Source organism: Dendropsophus ebraccatus, chromosome 1, assembly GCF_027789765.1.
Source record: "Dendropsophus ebraccatus isolate aDenEbr1 chromosome 1, aDenEbr1.pat, whole genome shotgun sequence".
NCBI classification, from domain to species: domain Eukaryota; kingdom Metazoa; phylum Chordata; class Amphibia; order Anura; family Hylidae; genus Dendropsophus; species Dendropsophus ebraccatus.
Genome location: NC_091454.1, coordinates 118,034,241 through 118,046,483, shown reverse-complemented (window position 1 = coordinate 118,046,483; position 12,243 = coordinate 118,034,241). Strand labels below are relative to the sequence as shown.

Here is a 12,243-nt window from a genome sequence, read left to right as displayed (position 1 = left end):
GACATACACAGCAGTACATAGAGGGGACATATATACAGGAGGAGACATATACAGGAGTACATAGAGGATACATATATACAGGAGTACATAGAGGATACATATAAGTATGTGTGTTTGTTATTTTGTTTATTATTATTTTTACTAATGGGGGCGCACACGAGGGGGGTGTTCTAAAAAGAGAAATGCCTATACCCACAGGACCACAGCAGTGATATAAACTATTGTAAAAAAAAATACAGAAACCCCAGCTTTCCCAGCATCTTGTATTTGTAGTCAGTATAATGGAGGTCACCCAGCTTTTCCACCATCTTATACTCAGTATGATGGAGGTCACCCAGCTTTCCCAGCATCTTATAGTCAGTAGGATGGAGGTCACCCAGCTTTCTCACCATCTTATACTCAGTATGATGGAGATCACCCAGCTTTTCCACCATCTTATACTGCGTATGATGGAGGTCACCCAGCTTTCCCAGCATCTTATAGTCAGTAGGATGGAGGTCACCCAGCTTTCTCACCATCCTATACTCAGTATGATGGAGGTCACCCAGCTTTCCCAGCATCTTATAGTCAGTAGGATGGAGGTCACCCAGCTTTCCAGCATCTTATACTCAGTATGATGGAGATAACCCAGCTTTCACAGCATCTTATACTCAGTTTGATGAAGGTCAACCAGCTTTCCAGCATCATATACTCAGTACGATAGAGGTCACCCAGCATTCCTTGCATCTGTCTATGGGTACGTTCCGTGTCATCGCTGAGCCGCCCCATAGACTTATACAGGAAAGTGACTTCTGATCCCTTCACAGGGCACAGTAGGATATTTGGTCACAAATGACAAAGATGTTATAGGTAAGGGCCAGAGTGGTCCTTAAAGGATGGGCCGCCAGCCTGATACTTATGGGCCAGTGCTGTGTGCTTGCCCCCCGGGCTAAAATTTGCCAGCCAGCCCCTGGCTATTGTGGAATGGAAATCATTCTAAATTCAAGGTCCATGGCAGTCAGTAGTCAATCCAAGAGCCAGTCATCATCAGAAGGGTTCTCTCGAAGCAGTGCCAACACTAATATTCTAGGGGTTTCTAGACCACAAAGCAGTCAGGAGAGCAAGGGAATAATATGCCACTGGAATAATAGAGCTTAGGAGAGGATAACTTGGTCCCTGATTACGATGGTAATGTCGCATGTGGAATCTCGGTCCCCACATTTCATAATCATCAAGGGAAGAAGATGTATTTGTTCCACAGAGCCAAAGTGAGGTTCCATCCACAGCTCATTGGGTCAGAGAGAAAAGGGGAGGGGTACAGCGTCAGCAAGTCACCAGACTGGTGTTCAGGAAGGCACAGGAAGTCAATGGATACCCCAAGGCAGCGGCAAGACTCAACAGTCTAGCAGTACACTTGCTACAACGAACCGTTTGCTGCGATCAGTAGAGTGGCAGTTCTTTCTTGTCTGTGGCAGCAAAGACAATGATGCTATCTGCAGCTACAGCATGTGCAGTGGGTCAGGGTTTGGGTTCAAACCCAGTTACTGCTGACGTCTACCTAAATGGCCAGCAGAGGTACCGAATCAGAATCCACAGAAAAGTCTGGTCACGATAGCCAAAGTCAGGGGAGCCAGATAACATGCATAGTCGGGGTACAAAAGCCAGGGTCAGAAGTGCCAAAAGATAAGGGAAGAAACCAGCCAGCCCCGCACTATATTTTTAACCTGGTGCAGTTCTGGTCAGAGAATTTCGACATCTGGTCACAGCTGGCAGAGTTTGCTCTGACCCTACTGTCCTGCCCAGCCAGCAGTGTGGCATCTGAGAGGGTGTTTAGTACGACAGGGGCCATTGGGAAACCCACAAGGACAAGGCTGTCTGAAGCAAGCCTAGATAGGACCAGATTTCGCCACCTTCATGTCTGTTGTTAAGGACTGAAATGTCAGCCAGCAGTCAGCAAACAGGCATGTGCCTGTGTCTCTCCAAGAAAAGTCCTCATTAAAAAATTTGTCCACACCCTGAAAAGGGCCAGACTTTTTAGCACCCTTTAAGGGAGCTAAATAAATGATTTATATGTAGATAGTGCCACTGCTGGACCCTTAGTGTCTCAAGAAATAAGAAAGACGATGGATGTAGCCTAATTTGGGGGGTCCGGTGACTGGGAATGAAAGAGATTGAATACTTTATTGTACAAGGGTTGAAAGGAGATTCATGGGGATTTAAGTGTGTTTTCTATTATTTTTGTCCCTGTGTTCAGTGCTGTAAAGATTTACGTTTACAGACTATACAGTAAACTGACTAAGCAGGAACTTTACTAAGCAAGAACACTGGGTTGATTTCACCCACAGCACCCACACACTGGTTTGAATGGACACTGGCTTAACAGCACCCAAAGACTGGTTTGCATGGACACTGACTTTACAGCACTCACAGACTGGTTTCAATGGACACTGGCTTCACAGCACCCACAGACTGGTTTCAATGGAAACTGGCTTTATAGCACTCACAGACTTGTTTGATTGGACACCGGCTTTACAGCACCCCCTGACTGTTTTGAATGGACAACGGCTTTACAGCACTCACAGACTGGTTTGAATGGACACTGGCTTCACAGCAGCCACACACTGGGATACCACTGGGTTAACCACCCTCAGCCTGGATTTACTAGACACTGACCACTTCTCCCATACACTGAGATAACTTCACCCACAGACTTAATTCACTGGACACTAGTTTCACAGCACTCACAGACTCATTTGAATGGACTCTGGCTTCACAGCACCCACAGACTGGATTCACTGGAGACTGGCTTGACAGCACCCACACACTGGGATACAGATGGGTTAACCACCCACAGCACCGACAGCCTAGATTCACTGGACACTGACCACTTCACCCACAGACACCCACAGACACAATGGAATCTCCTATCCTCTCCTCTGTCTCTCCTTATCTCTCTCTATTTCTGTACCTGCCTTGCCCTAAATGCCTGGTGCAATCCTTCTCTCCTCTGCACACACAGCTGACTGCCTGCCTTCCTCCAGGGAGTGGCTCACACTGTATAGGTTAATGGGGAGGTGCTGACATCACAGTGAGGCTTGCAGGTGATTGGACAGCTGCAAGGGATTAAAGATAATTCCTTGCTTCTGCCAAGTGACAGTACTGTAACTAAATGTGCATCCGCCATTGCGGCCTCCAAGTTTAGTACATTTTTTAATGAATTCCGCCGAATTTGCTGTGCAAAGAGATATTTAATTAAATTGAGCAATTCACAGCGCATTTTGCTTTGCTCATCTCTAATTACAATGAGTTGGATTATGTGTAGCTCTTTATTGAAATATTTTATTTGTACTCCTTAGGCTGTATTCACACAATCCAGTATTGTTGCTGTACTGCCTCATTTCGATGAAACAGCAACATGTGTAAACACTGCCTTTTGGTCTATATTTTGGTATTTTAAACCAAAACCAGGAGTGGTTGGAAAATCCAGAAATGTGCAAATCTTTCCATTTTAGTTTTTCTCTGTGGGTTCCACTTCTGAATCTTGACCAAAATACTGTGTGTAAACTCACACAGGATCATGCTAATTGTCTGTTTTTATGTTTTATTTAGACAAGCATTGACATAATTGCTAACATTAGTAAAACAAACTTTGCTGATCTAACGGCTGGATTGATAGCTTTAGTGTTATGTTTGGTTGTGAAGGACTTAAATGAGAGATTTAAGCATATTCTTCGCATTCCCATTCCCATCGAAGTAATTGTGGTAAGTTGGAAATTATATGACATTTTTCATGTAGAATTATATTTATGTTATGCTTATTAGCTCAGACATCAAATGAAATAGTAGATATGGAAGAAATATTACACAGTACTTACCAACTCTTTGTGATCCTTTATTCACATGGTGTTACAGAATTCACTGTAGCTCGCTTGGTTACAGCTGTTTCACAGGGCTGAAAAAGCACGAAAGCTTGTGTGAAACAGCTGTAACCAAATATACATGGTGTAGGCATCTCTGCGAGCTGCAGTGAACTCTGTAATGATATCGGGGACATTTATGAAATGTCCGCCTGAGGCATATGCCAGGGTGAAGGCGCAGATTCACCGCCTCTGCCTGGTGTATGGAGGCCTTATGCCCTGTTCGCCCAATGGGCAAGCAGGGGGGGCACGGCAAGGCGGGGTTGGAGGCGTGGTCTTCCTTCATAAATACCCCCTTTTATGAATTAAGGATGACAGTGAAATCTAAACTAGCTCTGAGCTGGTGTAGCTTTAACTGCATGTTCTCAGTGCCTCCAGTGTACACAGGACTTATGTAGAAGTGTTGTGCCCCAACACAAATCCTGTGAGCCTGTGCGCTTTTGGGGGACTTTTAAACTGAATCACGGACGACTTAGGCAGTGAATGGCTTTCCTGGACTGCTGGGAGCAGGGAAACAGTTTGAATCTCCGCTGCACTGTATTGACATATTGTATTAATATGACAAAGCACATTGCATTGCGTTTAATTTTAACATGCAGAGAAACGTGATCAATCACGTGTTTGTATACATAAAAAATCAAATCCTTTTTTTATGATGTAAGTTAATAGAAAATGGATTCTGCAGTATAGCATATAGCATCATCTGTTTTGGCATCCCTTTTTTTTCTTTTAACGTACATGTTAGACAGATAGCAAAAACGCTGTGTAAATCTAACCTAAGAATCCAAAACTGTTCATAATTCAACATTCCACTTATGAAAGGAATTTACCGGTCTGCATTTAAAGAAAGCATGAGGATGAGTTTTTTCTTATGTAGGTAACAGATATGTTATATTATCAATATTCACCATTTATAGTTGTAGTAATTACTAGAGATGAGCGAACCTGACGGATTTCTGGTTCGTACGAACCAGAAATCCGGCAGGTTCGCGCATCTCTAGTAATTACAGAACTTTACACGAATAAACATTTTCTTTACTGTGTAAAAATAACATTCATTTGTTTGTGTGTATTTTTATTTCCTTTGTTGGAATCTTTAGGCAATAGTTGCTACAGGAATTTCATATGGCGTTAACCTGGAGGAGACTTATAATGCGGCCATTGTGAAGAATGTTCCAAGTGGGTAAGTAAAAGGTAGCTCTTAGGATCTGTTCACATTAGGCATTTTAGTTTCCATTTATATTGGAAACCAGGGTGCAGTGCTGGATCCATCACATGATATATATCATTAATGCTCGACAAACCACACTGACTTACAATGAGTGATTTCGATTTTTCTGTAGTGTTAGAATCTGCAATGGTGCTTTCGACACAGATGTTATAAAAAAATAGAAATGGTTCTGCAGATTTATTTTTTCCCCAGATGCTTTACTGCTTAATATGAACATATAGTAATAAAGGTGTATTTTAGAATGCTTAAAAGTGTACTTAGGATAAAATGGATAATAATTCACTTTAAGGAAAGCACCATAACAACATGTGGAGACTTAGAGGCCATTCCTGTTCCACTGGAAATTTTGGGAAGAAAAGATATGCAAAATAACTCTTACTGTTAGGGCTGCTCCCCGCTTTCTCCTCACCAGTTGTCTTCTGCAGACGCCCACAAACAGGGGTCCGGCGCTGCCTTTTGCTTCAGCCCCTGGGGGTGTCTCACTGCTTCACGGTCCTTCGCTCTGTCTTCCTGGCCAACATGCGCATCCCCGCCCCCTAGGCTCTGCGCAGGCGCCGCTGTCACGGATTTGGTTAATGTGCTCCTACTCTTCCATATAAATCCCTGTTTGTGGTTCCAGCTGGTTTTGATTCCTGCTGTTCCTGGTTCCAGCTGTCTGTGGTTCCTGCCTGTGACTACTATCCCGTTTCCAGGTGTAAGTCCTGCTGTGTTCCTGCCTGCAAGCCAAGCCAGGGGTAGCAACCTGGGGGTCACCTGCTACAGCAAGTCCATCCCACCTTCCGATGGGCACCGGTGAAGTCCATCGGCTCATTAGACTCCACTCCCTGGTGTAGCTTATGTCATTGCTAGTGGTGGTACAGCGGATCCACGACTCCAGTCGTTACACTCACACCACCTTGGGAAGGTAACGTTCTTTCAGCCAGTGTTTCACTCCATCTAGGAGTCTTAGAACATTGAGTAGGGATATATGTGTCGCCAAAATGTCTCCAAAAGAAAAGAATACCCATCTACAGATAGCTGATTTGCAGTTATTGCCCTTCGTCAGTACAGAGCAGGGTATTGATTGGCTATTGAGAGGACTATAAGTGTGAGATGCCTTTTAAATCTACATGTCTTTTTGGTACCCTCCTTAAGGATAATTACTATCCATTTGATTCCATGACAATAGGTCTCTCACTAGCCAGCCAACACCCTGCTCTGAACTGACAAGGGACAATAAGCCTAAGGGTACAAACCCACTTGACGTATTTGCTGCGTGAATCAGTCTTAAAAATAAGCAGGCAAAACGCAGGTTGGCTTTATACGATTGTTCTGCGTTAAAATACGCAATTGCGTATTTTTGAAGCGTGAAGCTATATGCGTTTTCGCACAGGTTGTTAACAACTGATGCTTTGCTAACAACAAGCTTCACGCTTCAAAAATACGCAATTGCGTATTTTAACGCAGAACAATCGTATAAAGCCAACCTGCGTTTTGCCTGCTTATTTTTAAGACTGATTCACGCAGCAAATACGTCAAGTGGGTTTGTACCCTAAGACTGATTCACGCAGCAAATACGTCAAGTGGGTTTGTACCCTAAAACAGCTTTCTGTGGAAGGGTATTTTTTCCTTTTTGGATAGATTTTTTGGTTGGCATACATCCCCAGTCAATGTTCTTAGACTCCTAGACGAAGAGAAACACTGACTTGAAGGAATGCTACCTTCCCAAGGTGATGTGAGAGATATTTTTTATATCCTTTATTCCTTAGGCTAGGTTTACACACAGTAAAATTAAAGAAAAATACGTCCATAATTTTGAGTGAAAATAAAACAATATTTGAAAAAAAGAAAAAGCCATATTTTGCAAAAGCAAGTCATAAATAATGAGCATGTTCATTATTAGGACGTTTGTAATCTATTACACCTGTTATTTAATACTATGTGTGCATGAACGGCCAATTTCCCATTCACTTTAATGAAGCGCATTAGTATATTGATGTATTTTGCTTTTATTTTATGATGTTTGAATATACCCTTAATGTTTACCTGTCCTGTTAAAAAAAAGTGTTTGACTTATTTTGACATGTCAAAAGTTTTGATCGATGGGGGTCCGGTCGTTCATATCCCTACAACTGTTAGAATGCGTGATCATGACCACTAATTTAACAGTTATTAAATATCACGGAAATATATTTACTGTAATGAGCCCCATAGTAAATTATCACTGTAGTTTCAACAAAGTAAATACTACAAATGAAAATTTCAATTTTATCAGAAAAAAATAGCTCTTTCTCCACTTATAAGGTTCCTTTCCTGCTTCCCCTCAGTCCTAAACTCATCAATCACATGTTCATGTTCCTTATTAGCTGCCGTTATTTTGCAACAATGGCCATTATTTGCACTTTTTTTTTTTACATTGTGGGAATATAGCCCAAGTCTCTTTAGAAATGGATAAGCCCACTTTATGAAGTTACAGCTGCCCTTAGTAGTCTAGGGGAGGAGTCGTTAATTATTTTTTTTTGCAGAAATCAATAGTACAGGTGATTTTAAAGTCAGTGTACCACCAGGCCCTGGCTAAAGCACCCTTAGTGGGAGGAAACCCTAGCCCCTCTATGATAGGGTTCCATTGATTCTAATGGAGTCACGTCATGAAGGGGCTGGGGTTTCTTCCCACTGCGGGTGGGTCTGCCCCCCTCTAGTGCTTTAGCCTGGGCCTGGTTGTACAGTCACTTTAAGAAACGTTGTAATTGGCTTTATTAGCCGAAAAATAAATATTTTTCATGAAAAAGCAGTCTGAAGCTCTCCCCCTGTCTTCATGGTTTTCCTATGGAGAGAGTGAGATGAGGCACCAAAATAGGACAACAAAGAGGTAAATTACAGCTACAAGACCAGGCTCTATCCTCTGATGTCACCACTGACCTCTCTGACCTTTGAATAGCACTCTAAATAGCTCCCCCACTGTGTAATCCTTTGTTCTCTGTTCACTGCTGCTACTAATCTCTCTTCTTCCTCCTCCCCCCTCCCTTTTCCCCCCTCCATAGCTCAGACAGGATCCAACTGATAAAAAAAACAGTCCAGATTTCCTGATTCTGAGCAGTGGATGACAGAAAGGAGAGGAGGGGGGACCTGGGAAAAGGCTTTTTAAATGCAGATAATGGCATATTTGTCTAATAAACCCAATTACAAAGTTTCTTAAAATCGCCTGTACTATTGATTTCTGCAAAAAAAAAATAAAAAAAATTAACGACAGTGACACTTTAATAGAGAAGCAGACAGAGAGACAGCTTTTGAAGGTGTGCTGTAGAGCAGGGCCCCCTTTTCTGTGTAAGTGCACTGTATGGGAGACATCATAGCAGCTTACCTTCTTCACTGAAGGACAACTGAACATTAGAGAGAGAGCATACAGTAAACTGATAAAATGCCATATTCAAGCTCTATATTGGTCAGAAATAGTTCTACTCCTCATGTACACACACACAACAGCTTACCTGAGAGTATGGGTACACAATAAGTTTAAAAATGTTTTTGTTTTTTTTTTATTAAAAAATTATTTTCTGTGCTTGAAAATTTAGCTTTATACCACCTGTGGCACCAGACGTCAGCCTCTTTTCACAATTATTTGTGCCGGCTTTCTCCATTGGAATTTTGGCATATGCCGTTGCTGTTTCTTTGGGAAAAGTTTATGCCATCAAGTATAATTATGAGATTGATGGGAATCAGGTATAGTATAATAATGTGTTTGTCTGTAACTACCAACTAATAGAGTGATTATTATAATTACTACATAAGTGTGTTCAGTATTACTAAATACTTGCAATATATATATATATATATATATATATATATATATATATATATATATAAAAAAAATTATAAACTTTTTGTTTTACAGGAATTCATTGCATTTGGCATCAGTAATATATTCAGTGGTTTTTTCTCTTGCTTTTGTGCTTCGACTGCCTTGTCCCGTTCTGCTGTGCAAGAAAGTACTGGAGGGAAAACCCAGGTGAGAATACAAATACTTAGGGGGAGATTTATTAAACTGGTGTAAAGTAGAATTGTCTTAGTTGCCCCTAACAACCAATCAGATTCTACTTATCATTCCGCACAGATTCTTTACACCAGATACTTTACACTAGTTTGATAGATCTCCCCCTTAGTGATTAAAGTCTTTTAGATGACCATGACACAAGTAGACCATGGCATCTCACCAACTTGAAGCGATTAGAGGCATGCATTAAGGCTAGGTTCACTCATAGTATTTTGGACAGTAATTGATCCTTATTTTGAAGCTCATTTTATTCAGTATTTTTTGCCCAACAGTTTTTTTTTATGTAGTAAACACTGATGGCTGGTCTTCTAGACAGGAAATTGAACTACACTTTGAGAAGCCCCAGTATTGTTTATAAGAATTTGCAGTACATTGGGGGCAGGACCCTGCTTTGTATAGTGCTGTGCAGCAGCACTTGGTCAGAGCAGGGGATCGGGAACTTCAGAGTTTAGCCCTGTATTTCCCGACACATATGTTGGTGGCAGCAGAGGGGCCTGTGTAACCCCATACTGCTGTTACTCAACGGAAAAAAACCTAAACATTTATTTAATAAAGTTATATTACACAGTATCATAACTTTATTAAAGCAATGTAGGTTTTTTTTCCCTCTCCGGAGTTCCCATTTAATGGTAATTTTATATCTGCAAAACAGATAAAAGAAACACATGTTCTGTTTTGAAAATACAAACATTTTATATAGTGCTGTACTTATGTAAAACATAATAAACATCTTATTCTTACCTCTCCCCCAATGTCCTCCTGTGGTGTCTTCACATCCCTTGCTGACTGCCGCCACCAGCAATTCCAAGACAAACTTGTCCTAGCAGTGACAGCATGCTCAGCCAAGCATTGGCTGCTGCGCTGTCCTGCCTCAGTCAGTGATCGGCTGAGCAAGCTGTCACTACCGATACAAGGTCGTCTGGGAACTGATTGTGGCAGCAGTCAGTAAGGGACCTGCAGACGCCACAGGAGGACACCAGGGGAGCATGGTGAATTAAGAATAGGATGTTTATTATTTTTTATATAAGATCAGCACTATATAAGTTTTTAAGTGCCGGAGTACCCTTTAACATTAGCATCTTATTGCTGTCTGCAGAAACATGTGCTAGGCTACAGCCTTTTAAACAGCAGCAGTCTTAGTACCCAGTATGGTCTCCCATGCCAGGATTGAAGGAGCTTTGCTGTCAGCACAAACCTAAGATCCTGGCAGTTTAACCCATTACATGCCACATTCAAACCATGACTGCAGTGTGTAAAAGATCAGCACATTATTATCAAGTAAAGATTGGTTTCTATTGCAGCCAGGGGCCTACTGAGGTCCCCCAGGCCGGTAAATTATATGCTGATATACAGCTAACCCAGAGGCATAGCTGTATACATTGCCTGCCAGAATAGTGCTGGCAGGCATGCTAGACTACAATACAGTATAAGGCTGGGTTCACACTACGTATATTTCAGTCAGTATTGTGGTCCTCATATTGCAACCAAAACCAGGAGTGGATTGAAAACACAGAAAGGATCTGTTCACACAATGTTGAAATTGAGTGGATGGCCGCCATTTAATGGCAAATATTTGCTGTTATCTTAAAACAACGGCTGTTATATTGAAATAATGGCAGTTATTTACTGTTATATGGCGGCCATCCACTCAATTTCACCATTGTGTGAACAGATCCTTTCTGTGTTTTCAATCCACTCCTGGTTTTGGTTGCAATATGAGGACCACAATACTGACTGAAATATACGTTGTGTGAACCCAGCCTCAATGTAGTGTATTATATGAGCAAATGGAATATTCTAATGTTCATGATCTTTATGTGCCTCTGTTATTATCAAAAGATGGACATCTTTTTCCATTAAAATGGCGGCCGTCCAAGAATACGTACTCAAGAATTTACTGGAAACATAGCCTAAAAGTCCCTTCATAGGAATAATGAAGAAGTAAAAAAAAGTTTGAGAAAATATGAACTCTTTCCCATCCCACCTCCCACAGCCCCCAAAATGAAAATACATATATCTGTAACAAATCAAACTATAGAACTATACTATTGAAAAAGAACAATATTTTGTTCATCTGCCCCACAAAAAAGGAGAGCTATCAAATAGCTGTATATACCTGAAAATTATGGCAATAAAAAAATTTTATGCAAAAAACAACAACTTTCAATCCCAACGAAAGAGTTCTGGGTCTTGAAATGTAGCTACACCTTTTAAAAACATTTTTTTTTTAAGATTTCTATTGTGCCAAACTAGAAAACCATAAAATAGAAAACGGTTTGGGCACTAAGGGCCAAATATGCCTGGTCACTAAGTGGTTAAATTGATAAGGAAACACTAATATAAGTTTTATTCACTTGCTGCATACTGTTGAGTAAAATGTATCATGTATTTGACTAATGTTTATTACTGTAATTTCCTTTCCTCTTCTTTAGATTGCTGGTTTAATTAATGCGGCAGTAGTTATGATTTCCTTGTTATCAGTTGGCACATACCTGGAGCCCTTGCAGAAGGTACCTGACATATATTATATGGATACATGTATTCAGAATTTGTAGGTAAAGTGTCACTGTCCTTTTAAAAACCTTTGGCATGTCTTAGTGTAACGGCTGGAGGCAGTGGATCGGCTACACAAGCGATGGTATTAGGCTGCACCAGGGAGCGGAGTTTAAGGGGCCACTGGTCTTCACCACAAGGCGGGATGGGCTTGCTGCGGCAGGCAACCCCTAGGTAGCTACCCCTGGCGCGACTTGCTTGTGTTGATGGCGGGGAGAAGCGAAGTACAAAGTCGTAATAATGGGACGTGGTCAGGGACAGGCAGATAGGTCAGGGTGGTGACAGACAGAATTGGAGTCAAGGAATGTGAGCAAGAAGGACTGGTACACTTAGGGGCCTATTCCACCGAGCGATAATCGTCCGAATCGGCCCGATCATCGCTCCGTGGAATAGAGAGAACGATCAGACGATGATCGTTGTCATCGGCTGATCGTTCATTTAGGTTCAAACCTAAAATCATCAGTCGCCACCAGTGCATCGCTACGTGGAATAGTGGTGCGCGGCTGGCGACCGACGATTTGAAAATATCATAC

At 41.6% G+C, this 12,243-nt stretch overlaps 1 protein-coding gene across 8 annotated transcripts in view; it reads left to right on the top strand.

The window, feature by feature from the left end:
* The window catches only part of LOC138776414 (pendrin-like), a 112,725-nt gene that overhangs the window by 61,515 nt on the left and 38,967 nt on the right, over positions 1-12,243 (top strand). For 7 of the 8 annotated variants that reach the window (XR_011360721.1, XM_069956128.1, XM_069956125.1 and 4 more), the window contains 5 exons: positions 3,589-3,741; positions 4,997-5,079; positions 8,679-8,826; positions 8,999-9,112; positions 11,590-11,667. Coding sequence is in view for 7 of the 8 variants with exons in the window: in XM_069956128.1 (XP_069812229.1) it covers positions 3,589-3,741; positions 4,997-5,079; positions 8,679-8,826; positions 8,999-9,112; positions 11,590-11,667 (576 nt within the window). In the remaining variant the exon portion in view is untranslated. The remainder of the gene's footprint in view (positions 1-3,588; positions 3,742-4,996; positions 5,080-8,678; positions 8,827-8,998; positions 9,113-11,589; positions 11,668-12,243) is intronic. The other variant, XM_069956130.1, reaches the window with a different exon arrangement.